Raw genomic sequence first — 21,580 nt, forward strand, 5'->3', positions numbered from 1 at the left:
CTGAGTGAATATAAGGAAGGCTCTGATGGTTACAAAAACTGAACTGAGATGTGACGCCTTTCTCACAGTTTCCCCCCCCCCCCCCCCGCCCCGTGTGTATCTGATAGAGCAGAAAAAGCAGGATGTCCCTTTTGCGTTTGGAGATTACAAAGCGGGATCATTTTGAGGAATGAATAATTGACCCAAAAGTTTTACTTTTGGGTCAATTACTTTCCAAATGATCCAATTTAAATATCAACCCCATTGTTCAGCAAGTACAGTCAGGTTCTCTCCTGGCTTGCTAGCTTTCATGCATTAGCTTCATCCACAGGAGGAAGAAAAGCAGCAGAACATGTGTTGAGAGTTGGATAATTGCGACGACAAACGATGCAATTTCCTCCAGATGAGAGCTTCTAAAGCCGTAGCGTGGCTATAAATGTCGAAACGGTATTTTAAATTTGTTACAGTAGGTCCCTACTGTGTACCTATTGTGACCTTTATAATCAGGTTTGAATCCTAGTAAAACTAAGGAAACTGTCTTTGATCCAAGGGGGTTGAGAGCTCAAGCTAAGGTGAATTTTGACAAAAATACAATTGAACAGGTAGTCATCTTTGAATACCCTGGTTCTATTAGGTGCAACACATTGTGCTGTAATGGTCATGGTGACTACCTCTGCTCCATACTAACCCAAAGACTGTTCTTTTTGGTGCAGACTGGAGGGTGTGTGGAGTCCAATCTTAGATCAAGTGGATCTTTCACAATGTCGCTCCTGGCAGTATAATTTTGAATGACATGGCTGTTTGGTTTGGCTTATTTACTATGCAGTCTAAATCTACATTCCCAAATATGGTGAAATCTTCAATGAAGGTTTATGAGGGTGCTGTAATCAAACAGGCACAAAAGATCTTGCAGGACCCGCCTCACGTCCTGTAAGCATAGTTATGAATTATTACCTTTTCTGTGATGTGTCTTGTCTTTTTGCAGCATGTTTGTATGTTTTACAGTCACTGTAGATCCACCTGCAACTAATTTCCTGCAGGGGACAATAAAGTGTGTCTTATCTGGATAATACCAAATCACAAGCATCAAAAGTTTTAAGCTGACCATCTGGCTCTTGAATGGGTCAGTTTCTTTTTGCACTGCTATCTATCAAATTGAGACGTTTACTGAAGAAAAGAAGACGGACACTTTTCGGTGGTTCCTCAAATGAAGGTATCACAGATGCTTCAAGCCCCACCCACAGAGTTTCAAGACACTGCCATGGGTCTGCAAACATGTAAATCAGCAGGAAAGTCGTCACTAGTCTCTACCAAATATACCAACTGATGAATGAGTTCCACACCCTATTTCAGGATCATGTGTGATTATAATTTTGCATAAAACAATTGTCAATTTTTTGTTGTGTACTGGGGTACAAAAGATAATTTGCTCATTGAATCTGTAGTAGACGCCGATAAAGATCATGCTTAATGTTTTATCCTGTATTGAATTTAGCCAAACATGAAAAAAACAAACAAATTTAAGGTAGACATGTCCAGTCCATAAAACAGGAACCAGGAACCAGCCTCGTCGGTTTGTGAATTGTGTTAATACAACCATGAAAGTGTAGATTTGCATTTGTGTAAATTTACATGTCAGCTGAGGCACTGGTATTTAGGTCCTGGTAAACATGAAAGTGACATCAACATGCACTTTTATGTTGTGACAGGGGTTTTAATTCAGTATGAGTAGATTTTAGACCAGTTATGCACATTACATGCAGTAGCAGAGACTTAACTTGCATGTTTTCAAATGCTATAAAAGGCCTCCGAAGATAACAATCACCCTGACAGAGGACAGTGTGAAGAAATGAGTGGCTGACAAACATGGGGGTTCTAAAACCATCATGAGTGTAAATAGCATGAGACTTTTCACCAGCCTGTGAAACCGAGGACGCTTCATGAATAAAAAAAGAGGAACATTCGAGAGTTTGAAAATGTTCAGTTGCTTTTTCTTTGAGAATAAATTAGGCTGACTACACTCTAGAGAGGGTTACTTTACAGGGTTGCATCTAGGCCTGTCACGGTAACAAACTTTGCTGAACGATTAATTGTCTCAAAAATTATTGCGATAAACGATAATATTGTTTGAAGACCTTTTTACACTGAAAATGATGTAATAACGCATGTGATTTCTTGCCAAAGTTAGATACACTTTATTTTCAAAAGAGCACTAAACACTGGAACTGATAAATAAAATAAACAAAACAACCAAAAACAAAAACAAAATGGATTCTCAGTCTCCATTAACAAAAAACGCACTTGGAAAAAAAACTAAACATAAAACCAAAGTGTAAATAAATACTGCATTCAACCAAAAGAGGGCAGATTATGAAGACTGTATATTATGTTGCCCTTCAGTAATAATTAGATTTAAATAGAGAAGATGGGCAAATCGACTACCTGATGCAATAGTTCACACTACATGATTTTTTGCCCCTGTTTTCCCCTTACAACAATCTTAGCACGTTGGTCTTTCTAAGATTGTGTGGTGTGTTATGGTAGATCGTCGTTGCTGCTCTGATCTAAATCAGGGATTTTCCCCGACTGGGATCTTAACGCAGCCTGTTGAATGTGACAGGCAGCCAATCAGAAAGCGCAAAAAGTAAAAACTAAATGAAACTATACTCCACTGAACAGTGTAGATCTGTTCAAGTAGAGACATGGAACATAGTGAAACTTCATTGGAGTGTAAAATAATGACAAAGAGGCGAGTTAACATCGATATGCTTTTCTGGCTTTAACAAAAGTGAATGTTTTCTGTTAATTTGGATTTTTATGGACTCTTTTGAATGGTTTCCTCTCCTTAAATGGATGAGCAGAAACGGTAAATGGGCACTGTAAATTTTGTAGAGTTTACATCAGGCTCATGGATTCTTTTAATCAGTGTTGGATGTGTGACTTTCTTTATTTCGGGGTATATCACAAAGAATGTTATACTGCTGTATACGTTGAATTTAAAAGTGGCTGATTTATTCTGGAAAATATCAACAGAATTTCAACAACGATTGTTGTGTCCCCATCGAAGGGACTGTGGATAATTATAAGTCCAAGATTGCTTCTGTCAAATGCAAAGAGGAGCTCAAGAAGTGGCCATCGACACTAAATAAAGTTGTGAGTATCTTTTGATCTACGACATCGTAAGAGAAGTGCAAAATATTTTTAGATGCGAGCAATGTAACCATCAAACCTTTAAAGTGGCTCTGGACACGGTTCCTAATTTACTTTTCCTCATATTTAAATTTGACAGCTTTGACAGTGTCTCTCACACAGCCACAAATACACGTACAAAATGTGCTCCGCATGTGTAAATCACTTTTAGGTCACATTAATAAATCTATGTCATCCATGTCAAAGACTAAAAGAACACTGTCAATAGTGAAGTCAAATGAAAATTATGTTTGGTTTTCAAAACCTTTTACTGACATATATCTGAGCACTCTGGTGTGCATTTATTTACATTCAGCCCCCTTTAGTCTGATTCTACAAAATAAAATCAAGTGCAGCCAACTACGTTCAGAAGTTACCTAACTAGTAAAAAGAGTCTATGTTTTAGATTCATAATGTATGATTCTGTTATAATAGGAAAAAGGAAAATGTTTAGATAAAATAATAACAGAATTCAGAAAATACACACCCATGGTTGTTAACCTATCACACAAAATCTATTAAAATACGTTGAAATTTTTTGTTTACAAATGGCAAAATGTGAAAAGGCTCAAGGTCATTCATGATCCTTTCATATATATTGAACTACTGTCATCTTGTGGCTGATTGTGAATTAACATGAACAATATATTGGGAACCTATGGTGAGAATAGGTAGCTAAGAACATGTTAATAGCTTTAATTATATTCTGTTTATTTGTTTGGGTACAAACAAATGCTTGACTAGTTTGTTTTGATAAGCTTTTTTAATAGAGCTGCAATGTAAGATAGGAATATACTGTAAGTGCAAGGTTTAAACATCTGCCCCACTAATTTTTCTTTCCAAACTGACTTTTGAAGCTATTTGAGATGATTTCCCTACGATTAAGTTTGGTTTAGCTCATTTCAGACAAAATATTATAAAAGAAAACATCGGAATCACAGTTTTTTTTTATTGGCAATGAAACAATCAAGAATTATATTATGAAATAGTAATGGCCAAACCTCATATTTTACAGTGATGTATATTGCTACAACAAACTTAGCATAATGTATACATCTCAAATCTTTATAATATCCCCCTCCTCCCTATATTCACTATATGAATTAGCAGAACGTTCTTATTGTCCACACATTGATTATTATTTTTTAATCATTATTCCTTTTTGTCATATTTTACTCAGGAAACGCTTAGAACTCCTAAAACAGCTTTAAAGACGTGTTCAAAACACTTCAGAAAAACAAGCTCGTGGTTTCTCTCATATTGCTTCAGCCAAACGGTTGTATCGCGAGACTACGTTTCCCACAAATCTTTTCACTGAGAGAATTTACGTCATAAAAAAAAAAAAAAAAAAAAAAACATGGCGGACAAGTAACCGCACGGGATCCGCTAACCGTTTCTTTTCTTCGATACATTGCGGCTAGCTTATTCAAGAAAACGGGATACTGTGGAACAACGTTGCTACGAAAATGTCGGTGAGATTATTACGGTCGTAATAATAATAATAATAATAATTATCACACTACTGTGATAGCATGAAGCTATATCCCAGACAGGCTGCCACACTGAAGCATTGTTATGGGGTGTTAACGCTGCCTTGTGCACTTTTCTACTTGCCATGAAAAAGTGCGCTTTATTTGGCGCGTTAAAGAAGAGTCGTTTTTGCACAAAGGTGTGGTCGCTCAATTATTTAGCGGACTTATGTTGACATTAACCCTAAACGCTGTCCAATGTGGCCGCGACAGTTAACAGAACAGCTGAGACTTAGCCGGGAAGAGCAGTAGATTATAGTCAAAACATTCTTAGTTTTGGTGCGGAAGTTGGACAAGTTTTGATTATTTGTTGCAATAAAAATAGTGTTTTATTGCCGTAAGCTGACTGTACAAAATATGTCTTACGAAGCTCTGCTCTTCCTGTTTTAACTGTTTCTTGGTTTCCGGGCAACAGATGTAGCGAAACTTTTAAATAATCAAACTAAATTGCGCTCACTTTTCAAAACAAATAAATCTTTTACACATAACCTTGCAAACGTATTCATAGCCGTTTGATTTCACCTTTTATTTAATTACAGCCATAGCCTTTTATTAGTAGTAGATCAACAATAAAAAAAAAGTTGTGCATAAATGTTAAGTCAAAGGAAAAACAATTAATTGCTATGAAAATTGATTGCTTTTAGACTGTAATTTTTGCCAATTCCTTTCTGCAAAATTACATAGCATTTCAGTGTAAGTGGGTAGTCTGCCTATGTGAAATAGATTTTGGTCATGCTTTAGAATTTCAGTGGGATTCAAATCCAGACTTTGAGTAGGACACTAGCATGACAAATAACTGAACGAACAGTTTTGTTGATCTGGCTGTATGTTTATTCACCCCCATATTCTCACCAACTCTCAGTAAAGCAGTGAAGAAAATCGTCTCCATAGCATGATGCTCCCACCACCATCTTTCACTCAAGGCATGGCCTGTTAAGGAAGATGTGCAATGTTAGTTTACATGGCGTTTATAGACCACAAAGCTCAGTTTTGTTGTCATCTGATCAGAACAGCACATCTTGCATATTTATTGGTTCCCCAATAAATATTCCACATGTGTTGTGGAAACTGCAGCACTCTTTCGTAAATTAAACTAATATTTAATTGATTTATGCAAAGATGTGCTGTGAATTGAAACGGTTGCTTTAAGGTTTGATTTATCAGTATCAAATGAAAGCAGTTTTTCTTTAGATTTTTATTTCTTAAATATTTTTGAAAACCGTATAAGCTGTTCTTTCCACTTCACAATTATGTGCTACATTGTGTTGACTCCATTGCATAAATTCCCAATAAAATGCACTGAAGGTTTGTGATGTAATATGACAGAATGGGGGAAAATGTTCAAGGGGATATGAATATTTTTTCAAGGCAATCTATGTACTTATGAATCCCTTCTTTATGTTACTTGATGATTATTATAGCTAGTCAATAATAAAAGTGTATGATCTTGTGGATGTTTGATTGAAATTACAATGATAAAAGGGTGAAAAGACAAAGAATAGCACGATAAACTACTTTATCACAGCTGTAGCTGAGAGTATGTGAGGATGTAGTGCTTATTAACTGATCCCGATTTTATTTTGTCATCAGGTTGGGAGAACTGATGAACATGTAACTCTGGACTTGGAATTTCCTAGCTAAGGATGTCGCTTTGTGGTAGGATATACATGTGATTCATTAAATATAAAATTGTAAATTGTGGTTGAGTGAATATATTTGAAATATGTAATCTAAGCAAATTCCTCTTTAAATGTCTGTCTTAAAGACGTTCAAAGTAGTTGTTAAATAATGACTTGCTATCTCTGGATAAGTTGGTCTTGCACGTTTAACTGCGCTGCTTCTTAATCTCTGGTCTTCAGGTTAAAATGTTTCGTCGGTCGAGATTCAGTGTTCGCCCCAATGTCGGCACGGTCGGGAGAACAGCAGCAGGAACACTTCAAGAACCCCCGGCAGCAAGCCAGGAGACAAGTCAGACCCAAAAGGAACCAAACGAGAGCAATAATGCATCTCTAGCAAGCAACTCTGACGTGACCCCATCAGAAAATGCTCCCAGTACAGGGTGAGTGGGATAGTCGACTGAAGCTACTTGAGTAGCCTTAGCTCTTTCTTTTACGTTGAACAGCCAAACTAACTCTTCAAATATTTGTTTAGCGATGGCAATGACCAGAACGGGGACGGCGCCAGCTCCTCGGCATCAGTCCAGAGACGGAAGCGCTTCTCCATCAAGCCCAAGGTGGCTCCTGGACGGCCTCTGGCCATCTCCCGGACACCAAAATCCCCCGTCAAAGCAGTCACCGCGCCTTCAGGCGACGGCGTGTGTGGGTCAGACCTAGAAAAGCCGTTGACATCTAGTCAACCGGCGAAAACGGCAGCCCCTCGAGGACTCCAGTCCCCGAGGCGAAGAAGACTCTCTGAAGATGCAAAGCAGCACAAAATACAACCAAAAGTCGGCCCCGTCTCCTCTGAGAAACCAGGACCTTCGTCTGATTCTCCGTCTGAGGACTCGCCAAAGCCAACCCATCTGCCGGCAGACCGCAGCAAACAACTGGAAAACACTTCAACCAGTCAGGCCAAGGAAGTTCATTCAAGAGCACACGACAGAGTGCCGCCTTCTATACCAGATAAGGAAGCTACAGAAATATCAGAGAAAGCAAAGACTCTCATATCATCAAAACATGTAACTTCAATGACCCCATCAGCGATGTCCCTGAGCAGACTCCTGAATGACCCGTCAGACGTACAGAGGATGTTAAAGGCTCGGAGGCTGAGAGAGCTGCTGAGACAGGAGCGCTGCAAAGAAACGGTTAGCTCAGGATTATTCATATTCTCAGCATACAAGACATTTACCTTCAGTAAATTTTTCTTATTGCTATCAACACCGGCATTACTGGATATAAATAAAATACGGCATAATTTTGTGTTGCAGAATCTCAAAAGAGCTAAAGCACGTCAAAAGGAGTACATTTTAGACCCAACAAAAATGACCATGAGAGACCTCATCCATTACCTCCCTGAGTCCAATCCCATGAGGTACGTTTCTTGACATTTTCTCCAGGTCAGCATCTCTGAGATGATATTTCGCGATTGTGAATGAAGCTGCGTTTTTAAAAACTGATTTGTCAATCTTTTCAGATCCAGTTTGGAAGAACACCATGAGGAGAACGAGACGATGATCCCACCTTCACCAAGAAGAGAAGAGTGCGTTTGTCTCATTTATACTTGATGGCCTTACCGTGGTTTTATAGATGGAGAACATTCAGCAAAAACGCTGCTTAAGATGACTCCATAAATGAGAGCTGCTTACTTAATCTTAATTTGATGTAACTTAGAATACCAATGGCAATATCAGATGTTTGCTTGACTCCTTCAGTCTAGCAAACGTCTTAGAGTTTAATTACACTTCTCGTGAAAAATTGAAATGTTAACAAGTGTTAGCTCTTTTGAGATTCAGCTTAATAAAACAATTTAAGTGTTAATTTATATTAAAAAAGAGTAAACCATTTAGAGATTTAGAATAGTCCTTTTTGAAGACTAAAATACTTGCTCTTTAGGTTGCTATGGCTTTAGCTGGCCACCAGGTGTCAGTGTGGTCTGCTAGAATTTGGCTGTATTGTTTTACACTTCAGGCTAACTGCACCTTGATGCCAACAGCAGCGAGACTTTATAGAATTATCAACACAAATTTATCTGAAGATGAGCTCTATAGGAAATGACTTTAGGTACAAAATGAATATAACTTGCGTCTAATATCATATTTTTTATGCAAAGCTAGCATGGAAATGAAAATGTGAAAGAAATGACTTGTGAGCATACTCTGGTGGTGCTTATTGTGCATGAAATCTGGTAAGTTTGAACTTTGACCGCCTGTAATACCCTTCATCCAGAAATGCTCTGAGCGCACCGTCTCAAGTTTGCTTTTCACTTCAAGCTAAATGACACTAAATGAAGGAATATTTTGGATAAGGTTGCACATTTCTGCCTGAAATCCACATCTGCAGGTCATAGCAGTGGGCTGCACACTGTCTCTTAAATGTTGTTTTATTCCAACGCACATTATGTTTCCCAACTCCTAAAGACCAACGGAGCGACCTCCGGTACCTGAGGTCACCCCTGCCAAAGTGAATACCAGAGAAGAAGAGGAGGAGGAGGAGGAGGAGGAAGAAGACGCTGCGGCAGAGGAAGACCAAGAAGAATCTCTCATGGTTCCTCAGCTCAAAGTAGCAGAAGACGGCTCGCTGATCATTGATGAAGAGAGGTAAGCCGAATTCCTCACAGTGCGTTATGATCCCTCTTTATTTTGCAATCAAGTGATGTTTGATTGTTTGTTTTTTTTCTTTTGTGATTTATCAAACCTCCTCTCAGCTTAACGGTGGAAGTCCAGCGAGCCAAAGGGCCGAACCCAGCGTCCGACAGAGACCCCATCTTTGAAAGAGGCTCCACGACAACTTATGCAAGCTTCAGGAAGTCAAATTACTCCAAACCCTGGTCGATTGAAGGTTCAACCGACACAGATTGTTGTCTAAATTCTTTTTGCATGGCTGTAATGTGCTTTCCTTCATTTTTGACATATCTCTGTTGTGTTTGGTTTTCCTCAGAAACTGACATGTTCTACCTGGCAGTCAGCATGGTGGGGACAGACTTCTCCATGATTTGCCAACTGTTTCCACACAGAACTCGATCAGAAATAAAAGTGGGATTATTGACTACTTGTAATATGTGTATTTACAAGACATAAAGAGGCAATTCACAGGTGATCTAAATGTACAAACATATATATATTTTTCAGAACAAGTTCAAAAAAGAAGAGCGACAAAACTCCTGGAGGATCGACAAAGCTTTTAGTAAGTGCTTATAGTGACAGTAGGTAAGTCATGATTGGTGAATGTAATTTAATGGGATGTTTGCTTCTTAGGAGAGAGGCGAAAACTGGATATAGAATACTTTTCTAAGCTGCTGGAGAAAATTATGGAGTTTCAGAGAGAGAAGAAGAAACTCAAGTCACTCGTTGGGAAGAACAACAAAAGGAAAGCCAGAACGAGGCCAAGGGGTAATATACTCCTCAGACTTTTTAAAGAAGTGTTTCATAGGTTTGTCTCATTTCTAAATCTTTGCTTTTATTTGCAGGCAAGAAATCGGCAAAGAGTCTGAGTGACATGGAGGAAGAGGAGCAGGAGGAGAAGGAGGAGGACGACGAAATTCCCGACTTGGAGAAAGAGGAGAAAGAGAACGAGGACCAGTGTAACGAAGGGGAAACTCCTGCTTCTGAGCCGAAGAAAAAACGCAAAAGGAAAAACGGGGAGGCCTCGCCTGAGGAAACGAATGAGAAGAAAAACAAAACAGGTCTTAAAAGGAAAAATCTGACTCTTGTTTTTCTATGTTTGTTCCATTATGACCAATTAATATTAGAGATGGACCAGTCGGAGATTTTGTAGTTGAAAAAGGATTTCACTTCAGAATTAAGAGTATTATAAAAAAGATAATATTGTACACTGTTTTTCAAAAGTAAAACCAGCTGGTTTTGGATAACCAGCTGATTTCTTTTTGTTTTTTGCCTGTTCTCTTGTACTCAAAAGGTGTATTTAAATGTTCGAAATGTCCCTTTAATGTTTTGATTCTTCTTTTATGTTTTTTCAGGTGACGTACCCGAAGACTCGGAGCCAGCACTTCCTGAGAGCCACACCGATTCAGAAATGTAATGCTGCGCAATAGGTTTGAATGTAACACTGTTTGAAAGAAATTGAAATTGAAACTTTTTTGTTTGCTCTAACATTTAGGACTCCAAACGTAAACACAACGAAGGATCCGGTTATCCATCCAGCCAAGCTCTCACGAGCCAGAGCACCAAAACCACTCCTGCCTTTGGGCCTGACGCGAGGCAAAAAGGGGAAAAGTGAAGAAACCCAGTCAGATAAAGGGGATAAGAATGCGAGTGAAGAAGAACAGGTTATTAATTTTTATTTTGAGCCATCAAAATGTTCTTTATGTTGTAATTGTTTTCTTATTTAAAGCCTGTTTATATTTTAGGTGAATAAAAATGAATCAAATGCACGCAAAACCAGTAGGGAAAAGTTTTCTGGAGATGACATTTCTTCTGAAGAGGAAGAGGAAACGGTAAAGCATCAAGGACCCACGAGGTAAAGTAATCCATCTTTTGCCAAAATAAATGACAGAGGACCCCAACTGATTAATTTCTAATCCCCAAGTTATTTAGAGTACAACTTACTTTTGTCCATTTGATTTGTAGATATGGAAGAATCCCCAAACCCAATCTGGCCTTTGCTTATCCTAGCAAAGATGAATTACATTCCTCTGAAGCTGAAACTTCTTCAGCCTCAAAGTCCAAAGCCAAAGGTGCTCTGAAAAGAGGCAAATCACTGAAGCCGCAATCAGACCAAAAACCCAAGAAATCCAAACTGGTTACTCTCAGATCCTCCAAGCCAGACTTCAGCGACGACGAAGACGAAGAAGATGCAGGTTGCAGCTCCGGTAAAGGCATCATGTCTTCTGGCCTGCACTCGCTGAATGCTGTGATTTCAGAAGTGGATGACCCTATGGCCGAGGTAGGAAGCAGAAAATCCCCACTTAAACGCCGCCGAGACACATCATTCATTTTCATTTCTCCTCCAAACATTGTTTGTGTTTCAACTATTTTTTCCCCCTCTTTTTTTCATATTTTACTTTACATATTTTAAACCCTCCACTCTTGGCCCCTCCCCTTCCTATAATTAGCTTGATATTTTGGCCAGTATGCCCGATATGCTGGGCATCTCCCAAGATGCACTGTGTCCCGATTCATCTTGCCATCAGACACAGTATGAGACAAGCACTGCAGAAACATGTGATCATCAGTTGGACCTGCTGGTTGTAAGTCACGTACGATTAAATCGTGTGTGTTAAATCTTAATCCCCAGTTACACCTCGTGTTGAATTTATTCTTTCTCGAGTCCAACCTTAGATGTTCAGTTTAGATCAAATTTATTCCAATGTATTATTTGTTTACGCTTTAAGGTCATGGATTTGCTTTGTTTTTCATGAGTCATTACTGCAGTACTTTAGCTGTTTTGTGAAATACTTTGACCTGTAACACATTAAGTTTTAAATGATAGAAAAAAAACTGTCTTTGTATTTTGTATTTGTACCACAACATGTATTGAGGTACAAACCCGTACTAAAGAATCACAGATTCTTAGTATTTGTGACCCGATACTAAAGAACCCGTACAGATTCTTTAGTACAGGTAATACTTTTAGTCACAAAAACTAAAAGTCCATCACATCTCAAACAAAACCAGTTTGAACACCTACATTAAAATCTTCACACAGACACATTTAAAAAATGTGTTTTTTTTGCTTAACACAGACACAAGTAAGTGACTTTAACTATGCAAAACTGCTTATGCGAGTCACAAATCTTGTTTTACAAGCCATGCTGTCTTTTTATTTTTGTTCACTTGAGTTTTTCACTATTTTTCACGCTGGAGGTAGATTTGTGTCTTGTGGGTAGTGTGGATACCTGTACAGCAGGGGGCGCTGCCAAACTCAATAAACCAGAAATACTTCATGCAAATTCACTAAAAAAGACAAAAGTGTTTTTATGAATGTTTTGAAAATGGCATGAAAATACACAGCTCAAGCAGTGTTTTACATTATAATAACTAATTAAAAGAAAATACTTATGTTGAGCTAAAATAATAGAGCCAATGCACAAAGAAATAAGGACCTAATTATAATAGACTGGCAATATCCTGTTGTGGTGTTTTGGCGTTCCATAATGTGGTTCATAGAAATAAAACGCAGGGTTGCCCGATGTATCGGCACAAACATCGGTACTTGCTGATGTTTGTCACTTTTTAACATATCGTATTGTCCCATGATTAAAACCCCACCAGTATTGACAACCGATATTCATTTCCATCTTGTTGCTATTTTCTTCGGGCGAGTGAGGGGAGGAAGTCGGCCATTTGACAGTGATTGATGATATACTATCCGCCATAACAGTAATTCTAAAATCACATCTCAATATCGACCCAAAATTTTTATACAAGTGCATTCCAATTAAAACAGATAGTTTTGACATAAATTAAATGTAGTATTGTCTTGAAAGTCAAATAACATGCATATTTCGCAATGTGTTAGATTTATAGCTTACAGTTCCTTGTAGAGGTATTTGCTGCATAACTGTGAGATGGAGATGGAAATTTGTGCACAGTTTTTAAACATGTTTGTGATTGTAAAGTGACATTCTCAAGAAGATCAAAGAGCATGAGTACATTTGTAAAGGACTGTGTACTGTTGTAAAGATTATGAAGAAGTGTAACTGGGGCAATTGTGCATGTTTTGTGTGTCTTAAGTATTTCTTTTTTTTCTGTTGACATTTAAATCTTTTTGTTTTTCTGTTGCAGGATGTTATCGACATTATTACCTCAGAACAAACAGAATGTATGTTATGAGTTCATTCTTTGAAGCCTCTGGTGAATAGAAGTGCAGCATGGTTTTAGAGACTCATTTATGCTTTTGTTTGTTGTTTTCTTTAAAACACTCAGTATCTCAGGATGACAGCTATAATGAGGCCGCTCAAACCCTCTTGACCATCGGCAAGGTTAGTCACGTCTCTATGTCAACACAGGGAGAAGTGACTACACAAGCCTCCACATCAGGTAGGAGCATCAGAAACCACTAAATCCCTCATCTATGTTTGGATTTTGCTTTATTTAAGTTGAGTTAATGTATACAATGTTTAATTTCAGGAATGGCAACGGATGGGGAAAAATCAGACCACTTGGATGAACAGATTGTGGCTGATGCACAACCGCAAAGTGCTTTGTCTGCTGCATGTTCTCAGACAGGTGGAGACATTTCAGAAACTGTTGCCAGTGTGGACTCAGGAAACCTAGAAATGAGGCATAGCGACACATTTCATGTTAAAACCATTGAGCCAACATGTGACGAGCTAAAGACTGCACAGAGCTCAAATGGCAATTCTCCGTCAACCAAGGTGGCGCGCTTTTCTAAAGTGAAGCCTAAGCCAAACCTTGGGCGATCTTCAAGGACCGCACCTCCAACAATCCAAATGGAGATTTCCAAAAAAAAGGAGGCTGAAGAGAGGCACTCGGTTCTTGCTGTTGAAGCATCCCCAAAGAGAGCAGACTCTGATGAAGCATTGTTAGAAGATGGTGATTCTCCTAAGGATGTTCAGCTAACAGAAGAGAAATCTGGGAGTTCCTCGATCACACAAGGTTGCTCCATGTCTTTATCCCAGGTTGAATGTAGCGGGAATGAGGTTCCCAGAGGTACAAACTCACCCAATCGTAAAGATGTAAGTGTTGCACCTCATGACAGAACTGTCGAGTCTGATTTAAGCAGCTCTTTGGAATCTAAGTCAGAACTTACGCATATTGTACCAGAGCCATGCACGCCTTCAGACTCAATCCAAGACAGCAGCAGCAAACATCTTCCTGCTGAAAAAGATTTACCTGAAAATCGAAAGAGTATGGGTGTGTCTGCACCTAGAAGGAGTAGGTTGTCAAAAATCAAACCCAACCTTCCGCAAATGTCAAGAACTGCAATGAATAAATCTCAGATCAGTAAAGAGACTGTAAAGACAGACCCACTTACTACGTCAAACTCAGAATCCCAAAAGCAAACCATACTGGATGTGGAAACCCAGTCTACCAGTTTCTTGTCGAGAAATGTTGACGTGTCCCCTCAAGCAGAACGTCAGAATACTCTTAAGGTTCTTTCTAGTCCAGAAACACAAGCTGAATATAAATCAAATGTAGAATTAGCTGCGGCCCCAGAACATAGTTGTAGTCCTGCTACTTCAGTCTCTCCTATAGAAAACAAACCAGCTAATAAACAAGAGAGTAGTGTTACATCTGCTCAGTTGAGAAGGAGCCATTTGCAGAAGGTTAAACCCAAACCAAATCTAACTCAGACTTCAAGAGGTAAGATAACTAAACCTCAAGCCACAGAAGACACAGCAATGAAAAGTTCTATAGAGTCGACACGGATTCACTCGGAAGACACTGACTGTGCTTCAAGGTTGGACCCAATACTGGCTTCGGACTCCGTTCATGAATCGACAGCAAAGCAGGTTACAAACAAACCTGCACCTACTGAGGTTGTTATTCATGTTGACAGGGAACATCGTCCAGTTGACCAAGGTCAAAAGCAAACCAGCATCGAATCATGTTCGACTTTCAAGTCCACAGATAAAGCTTCGGATTCTCTCGATGAAACGAGTGAAATTAGTTGCAGTAGTGCGATGACATCACATGTTAGCCGAACAAACTTTGATTCTGACCAAGACCGACGCGGTCAACCTGCTGTGTCTGTAAGACCGGAGGAAGAGTCAGCCGTCTGCAAACCTGACGGGGAAAATACAACTTCTGAACAGCCGAGGAGAAATCGAATATCGAAAATCAGACTTAGACCTAACATTTCTCAAGCATCCAGAGCTTCAAAGCTGAAACCTCGAACATCAGAAAGCCAGTCAGAGAAGCACGCAAATCCTGAACCGGACCCAGACCCAACATGCGGCCCTTCTTTGGACAAACAAAGTGAAAATAATAATCTTGTGATGGAATTAACTCCACCTATTACCTCTCAATCTTTAGAAATGAAAAAGACACTTTCTGAAGCAAAGAAGCAAAACTTTGACGCCAATCCTCAGTCAACATCCAGTGAAAACCTCATGGGTGCAACATCTTCAACCTTCAGCAATAATAACCCAACAGTTAAAGAACCACAGTTTGGTCAAGGGTCAAACCTGAATTCAGGAGCAGATCTAGAAAGAAGCAACCTTTCAGCTTGCTTTGCACCCTCTAAAGAGTTACAAGTCAATCAGAAGGAGGATAAAGTGCCATCTGCTCAGCTGGTCAAAAGGAGTCGATCACAAAAGCCTAAACCAAATTTATCACAGACCTCAAGACCTGTAAGGTCCAAAGCTGATGACAAATCTGAAGTCCAACCCCAACTCGGTGTACAGCAGACAATCGCAAAAAAAGAGAAGTATTCTGAGTTCACAGATGCAAACCTGACAGCTCAAGGTGGACCAAGTGAGAGCATGAATGTTTCACAAACAGTTAAATCAGCAATAACCAGCAATTCAAAGATTTTCAGTTCAGCCCGAGATCAGACGGAACCTTGTGCTGCATCCGCCAGTGATCAAACGGGTGACAAATCAAACACAGGAAACTCAACAACTACGCAGGCTGTAAGAAGACCTCAAAGCCCAGCCTCTGAGCAAAATAGAGAAACTGAGGAAAAAGTACTAACAAATGTTGAAGTTTCAAGTTCAGCCATTACAGAAAAAACAACGCCTCAACGAAGGCAGCGCTTTTCCAAAGTCAAACCCAAACCCAATTTAGAAAAAACCTGTAGAGTTGCAGTCAGAAGTCTTCAGTCAGATGATCACAGTAGACCTCTTGAAGACCAGAGTAAAGGGATGTCGTCTGTTGCATTGGAGCAACCGCTGGAATCAACTAAGGACAAAATGTCAGATAAAGACCCAGCAAACTCTGACTGTCTTCCATCTGGAGATTGCAACTTGGCTGTTAAACCGAAACCCAGCCTGCACTGCAGCGGACGTCTTCGGCAAACCCAGCCAGCTGAAAACACAAAACCAACGGAAACAGGTTTCACGGTTCTCCTGTTCTCTAAGCAATCCTGACTGGTTTGGCTTTCATAACTAATGGGATTTAAACCATTTTTCTTTTCTACAGACTCCGACAGTACTTCGCAAGCTTTTGGTGCCTCTAGGGAAATCAAGAAATCTGTACGTGAACTTAAAGCGGATGATCCAGAAAAAGGAGTCATTGAGAAATCAAGTGAAAAAGACTCAAGTTCCATCGATTCTCGTTCTTCTCATAGTCGTGTTAAACCACAATCTTCTTATGGGGTAAATATGCTTCTTTATTAACAAGATTCTTTCGCAACAATGTTTTTTTATTTCTTTTTTTTAAATAAAGCTAAATAACTATATTACAGCAATTTCTTCTACTGGCAAATGTACCTTGCTTCTTGTAAGCTACAGTGAAAGGTGTGGTTTTTTTTGTCTTTTTAAACATTATTATTCAAAACGTCTTGTGTACAATTGTGTTTCAATCCATTTACCTTGCCAACCCTTAATATAATAGAGTGCAACTAATTTGGCTTTTTGAAGTCCTCTAATTCAGTGGTCCCCAACCGTTTTAATGCCGCGGACCGGTCAAGACTTGGCAATTTTGCTGCGGCCCGATTTTCCCTTTACGACAATCTTACAACGTCCTGCAGTGTGTGGTGTGTTACGTAGTGGTGTGTTGAATATGCCCGATCTAAAATTGGGCATATTCAACATTGTCTTGGCCCAATTATCGCAGCCTGTGGGGTTTTTCCTGACTGGGAGCGAGATCGCAGCCTGTTGAATGTGACAGGTAGCCAATCAAAAAGCTTGGTGACGTAAGAACGGAGGGGAATCCTTAACAGTTGACATGGCAACTGAGAGTCCGGTGGACATTGGAGGTGATATGTGGAAATGTTTATTACAATATGTAAAGGCCATTTTTAGACATGTTTATTATATGTGGTTATGTTTATCCAGTTAAAAATGTTAACCACGAAAAAACATAACTCACCTCCAAATCATAGTGCAGCAAATAGAGCGGCTGCTGCCGCCATCTTTTATCAAACGCCTTTTCTTTTTTATTGCTTAAAATGAGCCACAAACTATCACTGCTGCTTCTACATCGTCATCCGTGTTTGATTATTCTAAATTCCCGTATGGCATGTTGGGGGTTTTTCTGGATTTTCTTCTGGAATCGGTTTGTGTGTGGTGTGTTGCTCCTGCCGTGTGGCTGGACTCACGAACCGATCAAACCTGTTGGACTTTTATCGGCTCTGTGGTCACAGAGGTTTGGAAAATCAGCCGACAATCCTTAAATCATGTGAACCAGACCTAAAACTCACAAGCTCCACTCCTCTCCTCTCATCTCGCCGCCCTAACGCTCTGACTCTAGTCGCTATGGTAACATTTACATATCCCTTCAAAATAAGACACAGATGCGCCACAAAAACGAACATTTTACTTTTGTGAAAATTTTAAGTCACGATAAAGACTAATGGGAGCCCTGAGCTTGTTTCTCTGCAACGAGACGATCCCACCTGGGAGTGATGAGAGACAATGACACCTGAAGTGATGCACAGGGTGTTCATGGTCTCTAAGTAGCAAAGCTGTTTGAAGCTTCATTCCCTCATTAATATCCGGTCACCATATCATGCAGAGCTTGGAATGTGGGAATCACCTACCGGGATAAATCCATTCTCCTGTCTCTTCTCTGGGCCTTTTCCCTTCGTAAAGAAACTTTCCAAAGAATCTGATCTGTCTCATTCTGCTGCTTGTTGGCTCAATGTTGGCGCGCAAGACGTAACGGAGAGAATCCAGTTAAAGGATTTTCAAAATAAAAGATCCTCCAGGCTCAAATATTTCATAAAACAGAAATATTTAATTATTTCTTGTGCGGCCCGGTACCAATTGGTCCACGGACCGGTACCGGCCCAGGGTTTGGGGACCACTGATCTAATTTGTAAGCGGGTAATTGATCCCAACATAATCCAGCGGTAAAAATAAAATTTTTGTAGATCAAGAAAAGAAAAAAAAATCGCTAATAAAATAAGTTTGAGTTTTTCTTTGTTCTACTTGACAAACTCAAAATGTGGAAAGCACAAAGGGTGAGAAATATTTTCCCAAAGACTGTAGAACAACCTTTGACTAAATAAGTCTGAGAACTCGTGCTTTGTAGTGCTGAGTGTCGGCACTTTGATTGTACTACACAAAAAGACGCTGTTACTTTCCCCTCAATTTTTCTCCCTTTGATTCCTTTAATCCCAGCATGAAACATCAAGAGCCGAGGCGATTCAGAGAGATCCGCTCCTGTCTCAGAGTAAGTCGATCAGAGATTTTCTCCCACTCTTGTCATTTTGTTTGAGGTCTGCTTTCTCTTTCCTGTTTTTTGTTTTGTTTTGTGGTTTTTTGTTTTTTTTTGACTGAATTATGCCTCGCTCCCTCTCAGTACTGCCAGAGCAAGTGCCTTCAGATCCAGATGAGCCCTTTTTCATCCTCTCCCTGACGGAGATCCCGGTCCCCTCAGCAGGGGAAGTGGGAGCGAGTGGAGCCCAGAACCTCTCTTATCGTCCCGCAGCAGGTGCATCGGGACAGCAGCCGAGGTTCGTACCGGCTCTCCATCCAGGGAAGTTTGGGATGTTTAGTTTCATTTCTGATCCCCACACACACACACACATTTCTTGTCCCTTTGCAGTGTTTCTGAGGTGAGTTTGAAAGCAGAAGAAAACCATCCAGAAGTTTCTCTTGAACCTAAAGTCTTCAAGAACTCCATCGCTGGGCCGAATGAAAAAGCCGGTGATGATTCAGGCGACAAGGAAACTCTTCTCAGCAGGTGAGGAAGAAAATCGGGAGTAATTCTCCAGATTGTCAAGGTAGACACTTTTAGTTTAACTTTATTTTTTATATGTCACAGGAAAGCCAAAGTTTCCGAGGCGAGCGTTGCTGAAACGAGGAGTTCCGAGTGTAGGAAGGCAGCAAGTAAGAGAAATCAGACGAAAACTCCAACCAAAGCAGAACAGACATCTTCAAAACCTACAGCCTCCGCATCAAATTCTAATATTCCCAGTCAAACAGCAGCAGCAGCAGCAGCAGATTGTGCGCATATTGGCCTGAGGTCTACGGTAAGGAGGATACAGATTTGTGTTTGCTCATTTTTGATCTCCAACGTGAGCTTTAATAAAGCCTAAACGTTTGCTCTCTGTCGCAGGCTTTAACTTCCCCGGAAAGGGAGAGCGGCTTTGTTGACAACGAGCCTACGAGCGTGTCGCAGTACTTCCTAAGCGACATCTTCACAGAAGTTGATGAGGGATAAAAGCTGCAAAGCACTTATAGTTCCACTTTTTTTTTTTGTTTTGACGCTCTTCTATCATTTCTACAGTGGTTTATTTAAAGTTGTATTTTATTTTTACCTTTTTTTTTTTTCTCAGTTCTTTTACCAGACGTATTTCACGAACTTTAACCAGCACTTTGAATGTGTACAGATGTACCGAAATGCGATTTTTAACATTCTGTTAAATACAAATGTGAAACGGTGTAAATATGGCCGACAAAATGCTGTAGACTGAACACGTGGCAGCTGACTGACGCATCGCTATCAGATTTCATCAACCAGCTGTGAAAATGTAAATATTGTACAGTAGAAGGGATTTTTCCTCTTTTCTCCATGTTCTTACTTTTTCAGACTTTAGGCAACGTCATTGATTTTGAATAGAAACTTAACTGCATAAGAAGAAGCCGTGTCTGCATATATGCTCATACATATAGTTGATGTTTTTATTTTCTGTTCGTCGGAACTTCAAAAGATGTCATTCTGTAAAATAGGCCGGATCCAGTGTTTTCCATATGCAGCTGTGTGTGTCCTGACCTTGTACAGATGAGAAGCCGTCAAAATATTATATTTGATACCTTGAACTACTTATGTTTGCAACTTGAACATCCAGTGTGTAATATTTGTTTTTTAGGCGTGCAGATGATTGCACAATGCAACAAATTTAGAACAACCAGAAGTCAGTTGCCACAAAATATTAATTGACTGCTTTAGATTTATTAGATTTAGTGACTTATCTAAGTGCTTTATGATTTAGTATAAGCAACAAATATTTAATGGAATTAATTAATAGAAATATGCTTTTCAGTTGTAGTTGCTCTCTGCTGTCAAACTCCCTCTAATGTCGCTGAAATACTAAATATTTCTCTGTCTTAAATAAAACTATCAGCCTCTTCACTGTCAGATTTATTTATGTTATTGTCAGCCAAGGGTAATTTACATGGCAAATCTGGCTGAAATCTATAAGTTTTCTACTTCAACACTGTAATATGTTTTTCTAATCATTTTTATGCTCTTACCTTGATGTCATGTAGCTACAGGGTCCCTTAAAAATCTGGAATTTCCTGGAGTTATTTGTAAAAGTGTGAGGAGAAAACGTCAGCTTAGCCTAGTTGCCAGATTCTATTTAAATCTCTTGGAAGAAATTTAAAGTTGCAGAAATCTAACTCCAATTTACATCCACAATCCGTATGTCGCCACATCTCCACTTCAGCATTTATTGAACTTACTGATACTTTTGGTTTCCCCAGCATTTTGTTTGGTTTTGTGTTTTTTTTTCTATGCTTTTGAAAAATGTTTGCATTCAAATGGTTGGGAAATGTTTTAAATTTGCATCTAGAGAAGCATTACATTGGAAGAAACCCTGTTCATAATTCTCTATGACTTAATGAAATTAACGCTTACTACATATTTAATAAAGTTTTTCTTTTTCTAGAAGATAGTTAAACCCGCGTTCCCTCCAAGGTTTTAACTACTCCTTAAACACCTGTACAGTGTGGCGGGAGGGGGCAATATATAAAATTATATCCAACCAGCATTTTCTCTGCTTTTATTGATAAAGTATTTCTAAGTTGCTCAAAAGTACAATTTATTAAGTTGTAGAATTAAACCCTTTAATGGCCAGAAACACTTAAGAAAATTCAACACACTATTAGATCCCTTTCATGGCAGTCTGAGCTTGTTTTTGTATGTTTTTTTTAACACTGATATGTTTTAGTTTATCTTCATGTCCCACCTGCTGCTCTGAACAGTCATTTCTACACACAATTAATTTCCCTTCAAGGGATTTTTTTTTAAAACATTCTGCAAAAAGCAATTTATCAACTCCAAACACAAACATGCTTGTCATTTGTATCATCTTCTGCGGTGCAAGTGAAGACAGCAGCTGTCAGTGGAGGCCTAATGCTCTTAACTGTCCCGTCAGTTCTGCCATTTCCTTTTTTTCTTTTGTGACGAA

The 21,580-nt window shown here is 39.3% G+C and overlaps 1 protein-coding gene across 3 annotated transcripts; it reads left to right on the forward strand.

The window, feature by feature from the left end:
* The first annotated feature begins 4,526 nt into the window (after window positions 1-4,526).
* Window positions 4,527-20,526, forward strand: bdp1 (B double prime 1, subunit of RNA polymerase III transcription initiation factor IIIB). 3 transcript variants are annotated; one of them, XM_023338151.1, is made up of 26 exons: window positions 4,527-4,640; window positions 6,288-6,353; window positions 6,557-6,756; window positions 6,849-7,500; window positions 7,624-7,727; window positions 7,830-7,895; window positions 8,773-8,952; window positions 9,060-9,193; window positions 9,293-9,387; window positions 9,484-9,538; window positions 9,610-9,744; window positions 9,822-10,037; window positions 10,332-10,389; window positions 10,472-10,640; window positions 10,722-10,831; window positions 10,942-11,257; window positions 11,427-11,561; window positions 13,099-13,135; window positions 13,240-13,353; window positions 13,444-16,332; window positions 16,420-16,595; window positions 18,564-18,615; window positions 18,745-18,898; window positions 18,991-19,128; window positions 19,210-19,417; window positions 19,504-20,526. In XM_023338151.1, exons 3-26 carry the CDS (start codon window positions 6,563-6,565, stop codon window positions 19,606-19,608), a joined length of 6,492 nt encoding a protein of 2,163 aa, XP_023193919.1. In that variant the 5' UTR covers window positions 4,527-4,640; window positions 6,288-6,353; window positions 6,557-6,562; the 3' UTR covers window positions 19,609-20,526. The 3 variants fall into 3 exon arrangements, with proteins under 3 accessions (XP_023193919.1, XP_023193918.1, XP_023193920.1); XM_023338150.1 differs by having other exon boundaries at window positions 4,527-4,636; XM_023338152.1 differs by lacking the exon at window positions 11,427-11,561 and having other exon boundaries at window positions 4,527-4,636.
* Window positions 20,527-21,580: the final 1,054 nt, after the last annotated feature.

This window comes from Xiphophorus maculatus, chromosome 8 (genome assembly GCF_002775205.1).
Source record: "Xiphophorus maculatus strain JP 163 A chromosome 8, X_maculatus-5.0-male, whole genome shotgun sequence".
NCBI lineage: Eukaryota > Metazoa > Chordata > Actinopteri > Cyprinodontiformes > Poeciliidae > Xiphophorus > Xiphophorus maculatus.